This window comes from Mixophyes fleayi, chromosome 2 (genome assembly GCF_038048845.1).
Source record: "Mixophyes fleayi isolate aMixFle1 chromosome 2, aMixFle1.hap1, whole genome shotgun sequence".
Classification (NCBI taxonomy): domain Eukaryota; kingdom Metazoa; phylum Chordata; class Amphibia; order Anura; family Limnodynastidae; genus Mixophyes; species Mixophyes fleayi.
This window is the reverse complement of record NC_134403.1, coordinates 94,954,575-94,972,185: the sequence shown is the minus strand read 5'-3', so window position 1 is coordinate 94,972,185 and position 17,611 is coordinate 94,954,575. Positions and strand designations below refer to the sequence as shown.

Genomic DNA, 17,611 nt, shown 5'->3' with positions numbered 1-17,611 from the left:
ATTCTGTGCACACAGTATATCTAAGAGTTTATAGTTCGAACTAAACCTCCATTTAGTGGTTAAATTAAAATGTTTCATGACCAAGAAAGATCAATACTTTATAAAAATTAGGCAAATTTAATGTCTAAAACAAGTTGTGTCCAACAACTCAAAGTAGAATATTGATAACAGATAAACAAGGCAATACTGGCAAATGTCACGTAAAGAGATCTTAAATTTCCTGAAAATGCTTGCAGAAGTGTAAAGAACAAATGCTTATGTGTGAATGCATACGCAAAATATTTTACATTCAGAAAATTTGCTGTAAAAGGTTGTGTATATTGCCAGTTTATTTGGACTATAACTATGCCTTGCTGTGGAACAACAACAGACCTACTTGAAATAAAATAAATAAATAATAATCTTAGAGGGTGAAAGCAAAAGAATACTTGGAACAATAGGTAACAAGCCACTTACCTGTGCGGTAAATTCACACTCTGGAACTCTCTTCTTTACATAAGTAGTGAATGTCAAGGCATGTACAGACATGGCTGCCAATTCATAAAAGGTTGTGACCTAGATGTGCATACAAAAATAAATAGATAAATTAAAGAAATATAGGAACATTATTAACCTACACAAGGACATTGGTCACACTGGCTGTAATCTAACAAAATTAAATGGTTAAAATAATTAAAAAAGTCCACAGTAAGCAGAAACCAGCCTAAAATAAGTATGTGTTCCAGTTATTATCTAAAAGTCTCCATAAATCGTCACGGCATACTCAATACAAGAAATTAATTACTGACATAGCCAAATACAACATGAGAAACAATCACATATAGGTCTTGAGTATAAAGTAGTGGTTAAAATTGCATCAGGAACTAAGAAAAGTCCCAGCCTTGGGAAATAGCAGTTTGTATAGATCGTCTGTCTTTCAATAATCTTGATGTAATTATTTACTCTGGCAGATCTGAAATCCTCCACAGAAATAGACCAATGCTGAATGGCTCACTTTTTTTTAATTACCATTATTTTTATTACTACTATTAGTCCCATTTAGAAACTCCTTTGAGGTCAAGATATTGAGAATGACTGTCTTTGTGTCCGAACCTCAATGCAGATCCTAAATCGGACAGCTAATAGAAAGATGCTGAATAGTTTACGGGGTTTTTTTGTGGAGGATTCCAGATCTGCCTGAGTAAATCATTACATCAAGTGGTGAGGTTGTTGAAAGACAGACTGTGTACAAACTGTTATTTCCCCAAGGCTAGGATACCTGGAGGGACTTCTCTAAAGCTGAGTACATAGTACAGGTTTGTCAACCAAGTATTGGGCCAATCACACAATAAACGATTGTTAGGTCTGTGAGGAAGTCAGCCTTAGCTGGGATGGTGGTACCATTCCATGTCATTCAACTCACTCGGGCAGACCAGAATATATACAAAATAAGGCTTTATTATGGCAGCGCAACACCATAAGACATTCACAGGGTATATGGGGGTGTGTACCCATCAGCAGTCAAAATGTTAGCGTCTAATCCTCCCACAGTAGTAACACTACCGTTTAGCTAGACAGTTTCTATGTCGCCATGCCTGGGATACTGGCTCACACAGACCCTGTCCTGGTAGGGTTTCCTCCAGCGGCACCATAATGTCTGGGCAGAGTCCTTTGTGCTGGTGTTACATATACCAGGATCCTCCAAGATAGAATGAATCATTGAAATTCTGCTCTCTTTATATTCCTGGCTGTACACAGAGTAGGGTCAAGATGTCCCAATCCTCCCCCTGTCAGCAGGGTCTATCAGTGGAGACTTAAAGGTAACAGACAGTATGTCCAACAGCTAATTATACAATGGAATGGCCATGACTAATTTAACTATTTCACTGCGTACACTTAAAGGGTTACAATATTACATCAGGGAATGACACATTAAGACATTTAACACACTATATTTGTAGCATTTCACAATCCATGTCTGATGCATTTTGAAACATTAATTTTGATACATATGAATACATTTCCCAATGCTATTTAAACCAATAAAATACTGTGGAGGCACATTGGTCACCTGAAAAAACAAAAAAACACACAATCTTAATAAAGGGGAAGACTAACAATTCAGAAAAGCATAGACTGTTCTGAGTAGTTGCTGTGGCCAGGCATCACAAAATTAAGGGTCTTTAAATTGAAACTACCGCCATCCTATTAGCACCTGAGGCTTAACTTTTTTTCCCCCTAAAACACACATTAACCTAGCATGCATGAAAGCAGAGTTTCTTTATTTACATTTTTAAATTAACAAAATATTTAAAAAAACCTATCTAAAAACAAATAGTAGTGGTTTAATCTTAAATCAACACTATGTAACAAATACATATGATATTTTATATATACACACACAGATATTCATAAAATTACTAATATCCATATAAGATATTCGCAACCAGCTAACAATTCATGACTACTGCACAGTCCATTCAGGAAATATTACTCATTTATCAGTATTATACCCACACTCTGCATCTATGAATTAAAATGAACAGGGCCTCTTAACAGTATTATAGGCCCCAGGGCAAGGCAGTGCACTGGGGTCCTACAATCACTCACAGGAAAAAAAAAAAGGTTATATTTATTGGTACCTCCAACAAAAACAGTGTTTAAAACATTAAATAACATGCTGTACAGCAACGATTACTCCACACAAATGTTTGGACAAGATAACATGAACCTTAAAGTTAAAAAAGAAATTAAAATAAAAAAACGGTGCTCCATTGGTAAATCATACAGATGGAGATGGCACAGTACGAAATTTGCACCGCATAGAGGACCGTAGAAATTTGAACAGAGATTTATTGCCAGCAATATGTGCATCTGAACATAGAGATGATGTTCGGTGGCACTTTGCTCGGAATTGAATCTGCCCCATAGAATGAGTGAGTGAGTGAGTGTGTATCCTACCGCCAGAGGTCAGTATACCATCCAAATATATAGCAGGAGCAGGAAGTGGAAGTGACTGCAGCCTGTCGGTGCTTTATACACCAAACGGGTAAAGACACACCCACATTCGTCTGCTGCTAAAGGTAAAGCGCGGACAGTGAAGCATGACAGAGCCCACCGGTAGCTCTGACTATAGCCCAGAGAGCAGTGAGGATGAGTATGCCCCTGACACTTCAGAGGAGAGCGGTTCAGACACCAGCGGTGATGCCCCTTTGCCCACCAGTGCAGCAGAGTCAGGTACCCAGAGATAAGTTCTATGTAAGACCATTCTTGACCTTCTGGCAGTTGTGTTTTAAACACACAGGTTTGGAGAGACGATGCGGTGTCTGTCCAAACGCTATCCAGATACAGTGATGGCTCCAGGGTGTGTAACAAGAAGCAGTACTGCCTGTACTGTGAGAAGCCCCTCCTAAATATTCCCCAGCACAAGGAGCAATGAGACTGAAGTAGCCTGGGCCATGAAATTCCTCAACCACATGAAAAAGGTGCAGGCAATTGGCACATCTTCGCAGTAGGGGCAACTTTGCACACAATGCTGAGGCAGTGACAGGCCGTGCCATTCTTTGTCTGGAAGTTTGCACGGGACCAGATGGATGCCGAAGGCTTCATGCATTGTGTAGCCTGCCAGGGCTTGTTTGCAAGGAAATGCCTGTGATGACACATGGAGATATAAGCTAAACCGAAGGGGCAACAAGCTCACACCTGGCAAGAACCTGGGCAGCACGGTGGCTTAGTGGTTAGCACTTCTGCCTCACAGCACTGGGGTCATGAGTTCGATTCCCAACCATGGCCTTATCTGTGTGGAGTTTGTATGTTCTCCCCGTGTTTGTGTGGGTTAACGTCAGGTGCTCCGGTTTCCTACCACACTCCAAAAACATACTAGTAGGTTAATGGCTGCTATTAAATTGCCCTTCGTCTCTCTCTGCCTGTGTGTGTATGTTAGGGGATTTAGATTATAAGCTCCAATGGGGCAGGGACTGATGTGAAGGAGTTCTCTGTACAGCGCTGCAGAATTAGTGGCACCATATAAATAGAGGATGATGACGAGTCCAGTCACTGTGCGCTTTTGCTCAGCCTGTTTCTGACATCAGTGGTGGCTTTTTGAAGCTCTTGAGTGACATGGCCCAGGATCAAGTCTTACTTGCAGTTAAAAATGACCGATGCATCATGCAGATGGGGCAGCATCTCTTCAACAGATCAGATGTTGGCAGCCTCGAGTACATCCGTAAGAAGCTCAGAGAAATGGGCAGGCTACTGCTACAGGCCAGAAGAGCTACCCTTTTGGAGAGGATGGAAGACTTTACCGCCCTATTGAACTTTCAGCATGTAGTAGACGTTGTGAAGCTGGTAGCTGGCTAGGACGAGGAGATCGGTACATTTAAGACGAACTCGCTGGCACTCAAGCATTGTGGAGTGCCGAACCATGATGAAGGGCTGCACTGCTGCGGTAGAAAACACAAAATTTCATTAAGATATATGAGGCGAGATGGAACGAGTTGATGCCTTGAAAACTCTTGAGTCCAAGTGGAACATGCCTCAGCTCTTACCTTTCACTGAAGATGTGAAAAACATGCACTTGTACCTCGATGAGAAGCAGCAAACCTATTGAAGTGGTCTATCTACTGAGCATACGGTTAACTACTGGGCACTACTTGCAAAAAAGTCACCCTGGCACAGGTGATCTTGTCCCTAGCGCTTTCCAAGGTTGAGGGGAAGCTCTGCCGGCACTTCACTTATATTGAAATCCGAGAGAGAAGTCCCCACCCCGCTCAGCTGCCGGGGCCGGAGGTAAGCAAGGCAGGGGACTACTTGGTAATTATTTTGGCTTAGGGGTGCTTTGAAAAAATTATGGAGACCCCAAGGGTGCCTCGACCTGAGAAAGTTTGGGATCCACTGCCATAAAGGAAAGGACACTAGAAGGATCCAGATAGGTCCTCCACTCAGTGCTGAAACTGTGTCCAGGTGAATTGAAAGTGAACAGTAAATAAAAGTGATGAGTGACGGGGGTGAGTGGAACCACCTCTGGGACGGTCCTGTACTGTAATGCGATTTATCTTCCAGTCCCAACACCACAGGGGAAAAACCCCTATTGTCCAACACTCAGCAGTTGGGGACACTGGGCGACTTCTACACAACCACTTTCACCTGCTTTAACAAGAATGAGCTTTAAGGTTAAAGCTATAATAAGACTTCTCATAGTACAAGTTATCTAGGCTTCATCAACTTGCACAAGTAAATTGTAAAACTGGGTGTGTGCAGAGCGGCTGTGCTTACAGCAGCATTATCTTCTACTATTTTTAAAAGAAAAACAGGTTTGGTTTGTTTCCAGCCCACAGTGCACTGGTAAAGCCTGTGTCATAGTGCACATGTAATGCTTTTGGGGATTAAGTAATCCGACGGTTCTTCCTTCTCCTAATTGAGAGCTGACAGTACAGTTTTTGGAAACCCTATGTTTAAGCCTTCTGCTTTGTTATCTGACAGACAGAAACAGATGACATCACCTCACATGATACAGGGGGCAAAGCAAGTTCATGCACCTTATAACACTATTTTACTGGAGAATACATATTTACACAGTGACATTACATACGATATACAAAGAAAAATCTGTATTTACAGCTAAACAGTTTAGAAAATAGCATATTATATAAATGAACTAATATTGTTAAACATCTATATCTATCTAGATCTATCAATAGGGACACATTTTGTCAGAAACCGGTTAACCTACCAGCAGGTTTTTGGAACCATGGACCCAGAGCAATGTGATCAGTGTGCCAAATACTTGTAGTTCTTGGAAAACATTTCTTACATAGAGAAAGGCTAAAGGCTTTACTATTATATTTACTGGTCTTTCATTTTTGTACACACTAGGAATAGAAATTAAAATCAGCTTAAATTGTGTTTATCAAAGTTATTTATGCTCTTACATCACTACTATAATTCATGTGCACTGCCATTACTATACGCCATTACATGAAGCCAACGTCTTTTGCAGCATTTCACAAGCGAATGTCTTTATATTCACACAAGTCTCTGCCCCAGTAGAGGTTACAATCTAAATCCCTACCATAGGCTCAAACACACACTAAGGAGAATTAACTCAGTATGTTTATGGGGCATGGGATGATACTAATACACTCGGAAAAGGTAGAGATAATATATAAACTCCATGCAGATAGCATGAATCTTTAAAAACTTTTAAATCAAATTCCCTCCTCCACAATACCAACTGCTTCAATAGAAGAACCCTGCAGTCCAGGAGAACCTACAACAGCTAGCACTGCACCCTCTTACCGCAAGTATTGACAATAGAAGGATTAACAGCCCCTGTTTACTGTTCTATGGGGAATATTTATTATCTACCACTTTTTTGAAACAACCTTTTTCATTTCTTATTGCAATGACAAAAGAAAGATTGTGAGCATTTATTAAGTCTTCTGCTGGGACAGCAGTCATGATAAACCACTGTCCGGATGAACTCACATTTTAGCTATGTCCCATGTCTTTCTATGGTCACTATCGCAAGGTGGCCACTATGTGATAGTGACCGGAGGGGAGAGCTGGTAAGATGTAATGAGGGATCCGCAGATCCCTCTCTACCACAATGCTCTCCCCATAGGATTCAATGGCCAACGCCATCTGAACATGGACAAGTTCAGAAAAGTTTTGAACTTGTTAAATCACGCAAAATAGCAGTCCCCATAGACACATATGGGGACTGCTTCTGTGTTTGAAGAGACAGCAGCATATATCTCCAATATCTGCAGAGATGTCAAAGTGATAAGTATACACAATCATTAAATATGCGGCTATCCCCCAAAAACTGCTGTTTTCAGGGAATTTTAATGATAAATTTGATTGACAAATAGACCCCTAGCAAATGTATATTACACAAACTAGAAGCACAGCTTCCATTTCTAATCTCCTGAGCTGTCAGTGCATAGACAGATAACATGGCAGGGATCTTTGGGTATGATTTTCTATCTCTACGCACACTTTACTTCCTACCACTGAAGATAGGGATACATGTACTAAGTTTGCCAACCAACTTAGTTGTTAATGAATAACATAAGTTGGTATGTTTGTGGGGCCCAAGATAATTTATCAAATGACTAAAATATATGATACCTAATTTAGAAAGGACTGAAAATCCCATGAGGCCATTAGCCAACATGAACATGGAGTAGGGCCAGTGAATCCAACATGTGTGAATTCACTGTGATGGCTAGTATAAACCTAAAGACTACAGGGATCCTATTGGATATAGAATGGCAGAAGACAATAATTTTCATGGATACAGAAGGTTATGACAATCTTGCGTTTATTTTCCTTAATAGTATAGCTTAAAATATTTAATATTTTTTGTGATCGGTTTCTGGCATGCTTGTTAAGCACAGTGTTTCATGTGAATGTATAAACAATCATGGACTGGCCTCATGACAGACATTAAGGAGTAAGGAGAACATAGCAGGACTCAGATGGCAAACAGGTGAATGTAAAGAGGCCACAAACACTGTTTGGACAAAGATATAAAAGACATTTCTAGAACAAGAAGAGCCATAGACAACACGTTCACAGTTTATTTTAAGGTTCTAACAATTTGTGCATATTAAACAAAGTATGTGTAAAGATTCAACAACAAGATAAAATGAAAAAAAAAAAAAAAGTGTGGGGGTGACAAATATCAGTGAATAATCCGATTGCCCAATGAAACCTCAAACACATTGTTAACTAGTTCTTAAAGCGTGTGCTTATACACGTATGGTTGTAACCAATGACTCTTTCAAACAAACATGTACTTGCCATCAAATTTAAGTTACATCAAGAATAATCATCTCAGGAATTATTTACTTGACAAGAGCAACAAGGAACTGGTTTTGTAAAAATAAATTAGTATCCAACGGCAATACAGACATCATAAACATTAAAGAAAACAAAAATATTTCAAAAGTTATACTTTGTGGAAGATGAGGAACTCGACTCCAAAATCTTTCAGACTTGTATATAACAAAACTGCCAACTATAAGTATCTATATAGCACTTTATTCTCTAAAATTCCTGAGGCAAGAGCAACTAGAGCAACTTCCTTTTTTTTGTGTGTGGTTTGTGGTTGGATGAAACAAAGAGAGGAACTAGGATGTTACTAAAACAACAACCAGCTCCTGTATAAATCTGAAGACCCCTTAAAAAAAATAAAAAATAGCTTTGCTACCAAGAACATTCACAAATGTGTATAGTAGCTTGTCAGGACCATAGGGAATCAATAACCCCCCACCACAATTTTAACACAAGAAGCAAAAAAAAAAATTTTAAAAAGTAGTCCATATAAGAGTCCCCCTCCCAGTGTACTGCCTTTTTATTGGGAAGGGTGTAGGTCCACCAGGCATTAGAAAACCAGTTACACCCTCTTGTAGCTAGCTGTGGATTCCCCCTTGTCAAACACTTATTGAGCATCCATTTGTACATCCAACTCCAGTCGTATCTTTATTCATTTGTGAATTTCACATATTGGATCAATGAGTATTTTAGCTTTAGCAGACTCCCAAATTGATTACCTATCTAAGAGCTGCTGAAAGGCAAACTTTGATTTAAAGTGTTATGTGCTATTAACATATACATCACGTTTCCTTTCACAGCCTTAGAATGGATATCTTCTTCCAATACTACTGACCTCACAAACACTAGTCAAGACCCACGTGGAGGCTTAACATTAGGTCCAGATCAAAAAGGTTTACACTTCCTCCAGTCTTGAGAAAGCAAATCATTTTCATCATCATGCTTAAATGAAAAACAAAAAAACTATAAAATAAAATTATATATTAATTCTTATATTTTTTATATGGCAAAATGTAAATGTCTATTGCAGTATACATTTTGTTTAGTGCGAGACTATCACAATTTACAGCAAAATAAATATTCCATGGTATTCCGAGGGGCGTGGAAACTGGCTGCACAGTTTTGGGTTTTTTTGGAGTTGAGGGACAATGTTTTATTTTTACTTGGCAAAAGAACCAACATGACAACTCCCATTCGTGTTAATAAATGCACAGAAATACAGGGCTCACATCCCTGTCACTTATAGAAAAAATAAAATGATAGAGGCATTGTTCGCCCAATCAGCTTTGCAAACACACTGCACTGTCTGGTATGTTCACTCAAACTTGTCCAGGACTGGCACTCTGTGCAATGTTAATAGGATAGATGCAAATGAGATCTAGAGGCTCCCCCAAGAAAAAGGTATCAACAATGGGTTATCAGCCTCCGACAAGCGATGTCCTGGTTACCTGTTCTACTGCTTCTACTAAGAGCAAGATTAAAACTGGGTTCCTATCTTTAAAAAAAAAATAATAAAAATAAATAAATGCATAGATGTGTATTTACAGTGGGACGGCATTTGTGTTCTGTACATATGTAGGAATATATGCATGTAAAAAAAAAAAAAGGAAAAAAAAAGAAGCATATATTTCCATGTACATGTTGAGTTAAAGGCATTAAGATGCATCTAGCTCAACAGCAATAGCATAGGCGACTGGTGTACATCAGGCGTAACAAGTGTATATACTTACATCCCACACAAGCGCAGAGATGTGGCTTGACAGGGCTGTAGTAAATGCTAAAGTTGCAGTTTCATTATAAAATGTGATTAAAAACAAACACAAATACAAATATATTACAAACATCTGTTTTTCCCCTTTAAAAATCGAATATGAACCTTCTTTCCTGCAGTAGTTCAAGTGGAAACGTCATTTAAGTCCACAATATTACAGATTTAAGTACCATCAGCCGCATGGGCTCAATATGCAATCAGTTTATTGCTACGAACAGCTCTCCAGCACCTGCAAGAGATATGCCTCCTAAAGGTCTAACTGCAGATGTGGCCACGTCCAGTGTTTCATTTACGTGAACCCTCCCTTACTGTATGGACACAGGCTAGGATTACCTGCTTTGCCTCTCCAGGTGTTAGCCAACAATACACAAAAATTTATATACGGACATATGTGCACGCATCTTTGGTTTCCATATACAATACCAAAGTAAGCAAGAAAAAAAATAAAAAGCCAACATCCAGTTCTAAATGAGCACCAGTGCGTTCCAAGTGTAGTGAGGAACTGCTCAGAAGAATGCTGCAGGATCATTATTACAGTTCATGTGAACAGTCAGTGATTGTTTGCATTCAGGATGGGATTGCAGCTTCACAACTGAAGTAGTTTTGCTTTTCATCTAGCTATGCAGAGGAAACCAGCTTTGTTTCCGTAAACATGCACAAAACCCAACAAAACAAAATAGCCCCAACACTATCAGTAAAGTGGTCACATGAAAAGGAAGACTAGGGGGGGGAGGGGGGGGGTTCATATCACCCAAGTTGCAAATGAAATAAATAATGCTAGAGAACCTAGTGACTTACCCACTTTGAAATTTTGCAAGTCACAAAACTACTAAAGCGTTAAACTGAGTGGTGTTCAAGTCACTTCAACTAGCTTTGCTGGAACTTTGTCATCTAAATGGACCAATAACTGCAGGACTGACATTCATGCTATATCAGGTTTCAGTACACACATTCTTTGGAACTCCTGATACGCACAGTTCCAGTGTCCCACACTGCATTCTTATTACAGCAGTATTGCTATCCCATGAGGGTATTATATATGTACTGAATTTGTCTTGGCCAAAGATTATATGGGACAATACCTACCACTATGTCTGCCGATTGGTGTAGAATACAAATTAAATAAAAAATATGGTTACAATTTGTTATTCTTTGCAAAATAAAAAAAGGTTGGGACTATAAATATACTTTTATATTGTACTTAGCAGTTCCATGTGGGGTAGAGGGTGGGGGGCGTGAGGGGGCACAAACCTTAAAGTGTTAAAGTAGACCTGTTGCCTATACAAACTGGAGGCTTCTATTTGTGAACAGAGCCAATTATAGGTGATAATATAGCCTCTTTAAGCATCAATCCAATGAAAAATTAGGTATGTTTTTAACCATCACTGCAGCAGGTTAGAAGACGAAGCTTCGTAATTACATTTCCCTTGGTTTCTTCTACTATTAATAATTTTGCACAATATTATTTGATTGACATAGCAAATAATGTAGTGAGAAGAAAGGCCCTGAACGCCCCTTTGAATTCTGTCTGCACTGTAATTACTCCCCCTCCTTCCTCTGCATTCACATGACAAGCTGAGAGACTGAGGTATATTTACTAAACTGCAGGTTTGAAAAAGTGGGAGATATTGCCTATAGCAACTAATCAGATTCTAGCTGACATTTAGTAGATTGTACTAAATAAGTGATAACTAGAATCTGGTTGCTATAGATAACATCTCCACTTTTTCAAACCCACAGTTTAGTAAATATACACCTGAGTGACATCTAGCAGTCATTTGCCTGCCCTCCAGAGATTTTGAAAATGAGGACAGCTAAGAAAAATGAAAATAAATAAATAAATCAGGTGTATGCTTAAAAAAACGGACCTTAATATGCTACTTAAAGGGGGGGGGGGGGCTATGTGGAATTGCTGCTTTAAGTCATTAAGAAACAAAATGCCTAGTGAATTAATAGGCTGCACTGTGATGAACATTGGTTCAGATCACAAAATGGCTGCCTCAAATGTGTGCAGGTTACAGATGCACGTTAAATGCCTTTTGCACAGGGTAAGGTATAGTTAGCTTTTTGCTCATTCAGTAGCCAGTATGCAACAATTTGCAAAACACATTTCTAATTAATAATAAGGAGGACATCTAAGAAATGACATATACTTTGGCTAACTAGAGAACTGTTAAATAAAAATGTGGTATATTTCAAGCTTGTAAGGTTGTTACTTGTAGGGTAAGATTACAAAATAAATGGTGTAGTGATGTGATATTATCTATAATCTATGAAAGGCACTACAGCAACAAATATTGGCTTGTAAATTAAAATACAAAAAAACAAATTAAACATCCGGGCTCTTACAGCATACATAAAGAACTGTACCAAATAACCACACATCACAATTAATTTTCTATCAGAGCACACAACATAACCCCTACTATAGTCAACATCCTCATCGAGAATGTCTTCAAGATTTATTTACCAATTCAGTCAATTTTAGGATGAAAGATTACCCAAAAATTTCAAACAACTTTTTTTTTTTATAAATATGCAAGACTAGATATCGAAATCAGGTCGCAAGTTTTAGTTTAGTTTTTTTTTTCTTCCTAATCTAGAGTCAGCTCTTCTAACTATTCAAATGACTAATTCAGAAAACTTGGCCACAAATCAGGTATGTAACAAACTAATCATCACATTCATTGTTTATTTGAACGGCACCACAAAAACCTGCATCGTCTGGGGCTGGTTGTCACTGTGGCAGTGGGACCCCACGCTGCCCCCAAACAGATAAACCTTAGTGCTGCCAGCCTAGTGTTGGTTCTAGTAAAATCAGGGGTACCTCACGTTTTCTATCCCCCAAACGTGCTAGTAGCTGCCTAGGCTGTCAGCGCCTGGCTTAATTTGTATTATGGGGGGGTTGCACAGTGGTTTTTTTATTCAATTATTAACTGAATTGTGTGTGTAGCACTAGGGTTAATGTGTTTGGAGGTTGGTGGAGGGGGATGGGGTTAAATGTTTGTGTTTCTTTTTTGCTAATAATATTTTGTGCCAGAACCAGCAGAGCCTGTATTGCCTTTTCAATGTCAACAGTGTGACTGTCAACGTTACTACAGTTAACAATCACCAGTATAAGTTTTGACATATTCACCACCACCACCACCATATTGTACCCAACCCTTCTGGATGGATTGAAAGGGGGGAATGGTGGGAGTCAGGAGGGGTCAGTGAGAAGGAGGTTGTAGTAGTCAAAACAATAAGTTGTGAGCAAAGCACTAAGAAATAAACCTGGAAAAATAATTATATATATATATATTTATTGATAGATAGATAGAGAGAGAGAAATAGAGAGAAAAAACAAAAAACCCACACACATACAAACAGCAGACTGGACCATGTTTGAGAACTTTATATTAAAGTTGGCTTTTTTAATGCAGATCGTGAACCTAGAACAGCAAATCCCAAACAAGTTATAGGGGTGACCACGTTATTTTTTAAAGAGAGGAGGGTGTGAGTTTAAAGGTTGTAAGGAGACATCAAATATCCCAACACCAACCCTGCGCATACAAAACATCATTTAAAATACTGTCGTTTCTCTCCATGATCTAAAAGATGCTGTAAATAAAAAAGTAAAAAAAAAAAAAAAAAAACTTTGCTAACATTCTCATATACAGAAATAAACTACTAGTTATCCAATTTAGGGCTCAAAACCTCTATGCATAGGGGGGGAAAAAATCATATGTAAAAAAAAATCCAGTAGAATTATGTAACGGTTGTTGATGATAATAAATAGACACAAAGCCCCGATCATCTATCTGTAAATATTAGCACTGAGGTAGTCAACCTCTGCCCCAGCCCATGTAGCACTACAACATCTGGATATCTCCCAATGTGTTAGCTACAACTCACTGGCAGGTAGAGGGTTAAAGCCCCCTCCCCTGCCAGCCGCTGCAGTCCCAGAGGGCTCATCCAGGAGATGATCAGCATTTTAATACATCCCTCCCATAAGACAGAGAAAGAATGCAATGCACTAACACATGGGCCGGCAGCAGCTGCCGGCACAACCTGTCCCCTCTCTGCCTACCCAAACCTGGAGAGATCAGGCTGGGGGAGGGGCAACCCTGCCAAAATAGATACTGTGACAGCCTACATTATATTTACAAAACAATTAACAGAGAGTAAGAGAACAGAAGAGATATATTTGCAGCGGTATTTTACATCTGCCGTCCCCGTCTATCCAGCGAGCTGGTGGTTATGTCTCCAGGAAGTCGCGCTGTACATGTTATTATCACACAGAGAAAGAACTGTGCAGTTATTGTATTGTGGACACAGACCGAGCGTGTTGCTCGGTTACTGATGAACAGAGCGGATAGCAGCTGTATCACGGTCAATAATCTGCATTAAACCTTTTGTGGGACAACCACGATCATAACACTAAAGCCACAGACAATTGCTGTTACACTGCCGCAGTCTTCCCGCTATAGCTGCGCTGCCTTAGACGCGCTTACCTTAGTTACAGGAGATTGCAGCAATAACCCTCCGATAATAACGCGACTTTCACCCGATAACGCTGCGTGTCCTCCCCGCGATGATTGGAGGAGATGATGTAAAACAAGAACCCCGGCAGCTCTGTGGGAACAGGGTCAGGAACCTTCCCCATATAGCTCGGGCGATCTATGCAGAGCTCATTTAACTTCGTTGCTCCTCCCACCGGGCTGCAGCGTGCAGGGTGCCGGCTCAGCCCGCCCAGCAGCAACAAACCACATTCATGGGTCAACAGTGTCTGGGAGAGAGGCCCTGCTGACAACGGATGCTGCAGAGCTCAGTACTATGCAGCAACTGTTCATCCTGGGTGAACTACAGAAAGAAAGTCACAAAGTAAACTATACAAAACAGCTCTTCTGTGTGTACTCCCAACATGGACACTAACTTAGTGTGGGCACGAAGGTTCTCCTAATAAGACTGACTGGGGAGAGCTCCTAATAAGATACTTTGGGGCATATTTATCAAACACATTTTTCATTGAAATCCCCAGAAAACTGTTGTTTTCAGGGGATAGCCCCATAGCAAAATGATCCCTTTAATTTATGACTAGGGCATCATCATCAGTTATTTATATAGCGCTACTAATTCCGCAGCGCTGTACAGAGAACTCACATCAGTCATTCGATATCTGCTGCTTTCTCTGTCACTTCGAGCGCAAAAGCAGTCCCCATATATTTCTATGGGAACGGCTGTTTTGCACCATTTAACAAGTTCCAGAACTTATGCCTAATGGCGTTAGCCATTGAAGTTTATGGGGCGAGCATTGCTGTAGAGGGATCTTCGGATCCCTCACCGTAAATTTCCTGTTCTCCCCTCTGGTCACTATAGCAAAGTGCCCAAAAGAAAAACAAATTAGGTGCGCCAAGGGAAACAACCTTAATGCATACAAATTAACTAAAAAATATAAATAAAAGATGGCGGGCTGCATCTAGAATAATTAAATGTATTATAACTATTATGATTAAAATAATCTGAAAGTATATTAACTACACATAAAAAATACATATACATAAAAAACCTCTAGAAAAAGATATTACTATATAAAATAATGCAAGTCTGAATATGCAGAAGTAACACCAAATATGTGTAGTGTTATCAACCTTGAATAATAGAATCCTCATTCGAAAGATTGATACAAAATAGATAAATAAAGTGTGTGGCCAGTATACTTTATAAAGGAATCTAAAATCCTGGGCATGCACGGACAACAAAAGTTATCAGTATCGGAAATAGTAAACCAGCGGGTAACAGCGGTAAATATAACAGTCTCACCCAAACATATTGCACCTACCTGATAATGGTGCTTAATCACACATCCATAAACGAGACTTCCATGCAATCGATGAAATATCGTGTGAACACAATGGGGCCTATTTATCAATCAATTTTTGCTGCAAATCCCCCGAAAACGGCTGTTTTCGGTAATAGCCGAAAATCTAAGTCCTCTTCAAATTTATTATTGGTGCATCGCAGCAGATATCATAGATCAGGGCCGTAACTAGGGCTGTGCGACAGGGGCGACCTCCCAGGGCGCAATGCTGAAAGGGGGGCGCAATTTAGGAATATTTTAGGTTAATTTGGTTAAAATTGAGGGCTAAGGGGGCGGCATTTGTCTTTCTCGCCCAGGGCGCTAGAATTCTAAGTTACGGCTCTGTCATAGATATCTACTGCTTTGCATTTTTCTTCGAAATACATAGCAGTCCCCATAGATGTCTATGTACCGCAATTTATTAACTTTTGTAAAAAACTTTTTCACTTGTGGTAATGTACGCCAGCTCAGGCTGGCTTACATTACCATTTCTGATTGTTTTCAGCACTGTAAAGCTCTGCTCCGAAGAGCAGAGCTTTACAGCGCATGTGCAGCCCTGTCACATGACCCAGGTCCTACGGGTCACTGCTGTTTGGATGCCTGGAGGCAGGAGGAAAGAAGAAGCCACCCAGGATCGCATTACGAAGATCGAGTGGTAAGTAACTTTTTTTTTCACAGGAGCAGCAGTTTATCGGAACTGCTGTTCCTGTGTTCGTTTTTTAATAAATTTGAGAAATAGTTCAATCCTTATCAATGCGATAAGGATTGAAAACTATTTTTAATTTTTTGGCGTTATTGATAAATGTGCCCCTATATATCTTTTGTGCTCGCAATCTTGATGCTGTGAAACGGGGATGACCAGGCTGATAAGGGAAAGGGCTATGAAATTTCGGCAGCCGAGTAGTGTCATTAGTCCAAATCTGGGGGTAAATGTATCAAGCTGAGAGTTTTCCGGCGGGTTTGAAAAACCAATCAGATTCTAGCTGTCATTTATTCGGTGCATTCTACAAAATGATAGCTAGAATCTGATTGGTTGCTATAGGCAACATCTCCACTTTTCAAATCAGCCGGCAAACTCTCAGCTTGATACATTTACCCCCTGGTGTGCTTCCGTTCCTAAGGGTAGAGATAAATTAATATACTCGCTTATAGAATGTTTGATAATGTCCAGCGTTAGTAACTTTAAGTCAATCTGCTTATCCAGCCATGCACTTGTATCGATCAAAAAACCATCTGGAAAATCAATGTCGTCATAGCATTGTTTTGTAACATGTTGCCTCATATGTAAGAAAGAGATTTCTCATTTGCAGAATAAAAGCAACTGTAAGTTTGGTAGTGTGCACATTTATAGGGGGGGATTCAATTGGCTGCGTTACTGCAGAAATAATGTGACCTGCGCTCAATTACCGTTAATACTGTAATTTCAACTCAGATTTCTGATCCCGGCTCCCTGAGACGCGAGCAAATATCAGCGTAATAAATGACCATACGAACGGTAATAGAGCTCACTATTTTCTGCACCAGGTGTGTCAAATTTATTAAAAAGCAGCACAACGTTCTATGGGGGCATTTAATTGGCCGTAGTTTAATTGTACTGTAGAAACGATAATAGTGCACATGCCGTGCTACTTTCAGCAGTAACGCGGCCAACTGAATTCCCCCCATAGAATGTTGTGCTACTTTTTAAGAAATTTGACACACCTGGTGCAAATAATTGTGTGTACTCAGAATGCCCTTTTCTATTTTTCATAACCTTCATACTATTAATAATTGCAAAATATGCAGATAAATTGGAAATCTGCATCTCCAGAATGCTTTTAAATTGGAGGTGAACATCTTCCTAGTAAATTGGTAACAGACTACCATATAACTATCACAGTATGTTTTCCCCCTGTGGTTCGCATTTCTTTACAGATACATTGGTTTTGGGTGAAAATTCCTGACACATAAGTTCCTCATTCACTCATTCCAGCATCAGCAGCTTTCAGTCTTACAGGACAAATAAAGCCACTATTTCACAATAATATACTGTAAATCAAAGACTGTGTAGTTGAATAATGTACATGAAGTAACTGGAGTGTTTATACTTAACTAAATATGTCCATTATGCTTTTATTCTTCTGCATCAGATTGTCATGTTATGAGGAAGCAGACAGGCTGTGACTGACAGCTAGGCAGACTTG

At 39.6% G+C, this 17,611-nt stretch overlaps 1 protein-coding gene across 1 annotated transcript in view; it reads right to left on the bottom strand.

The window, feature by feature from the left end:
• The window catches only part of RUBCNL (rubicon like autophagy enhancer), a 34,467-nt gene extending 20,183 nt beyond the window's left edge, over window positions 1-14,284 (bottom strand). Inside the window, exons 1-2 of the mRNA XM_075199716.1 lie at window positions 14,083-14,284; window positions 457-555 (exon numbers count right to left, since the gene is read on the bottom strand). Coding sequence (XP_075055817.1) covers window positions 457-528 — 72 coding nt within the window. The 5' untranslated portion in view covers window positions 529-555; window positions 14,083-14,284. The remainder of the gene's footprint in view (window positions 1-456; window positions 556-14,082) is intronic.
• Window positions 14,285-17,611: the final 3,327 nt, after the last annotated feature.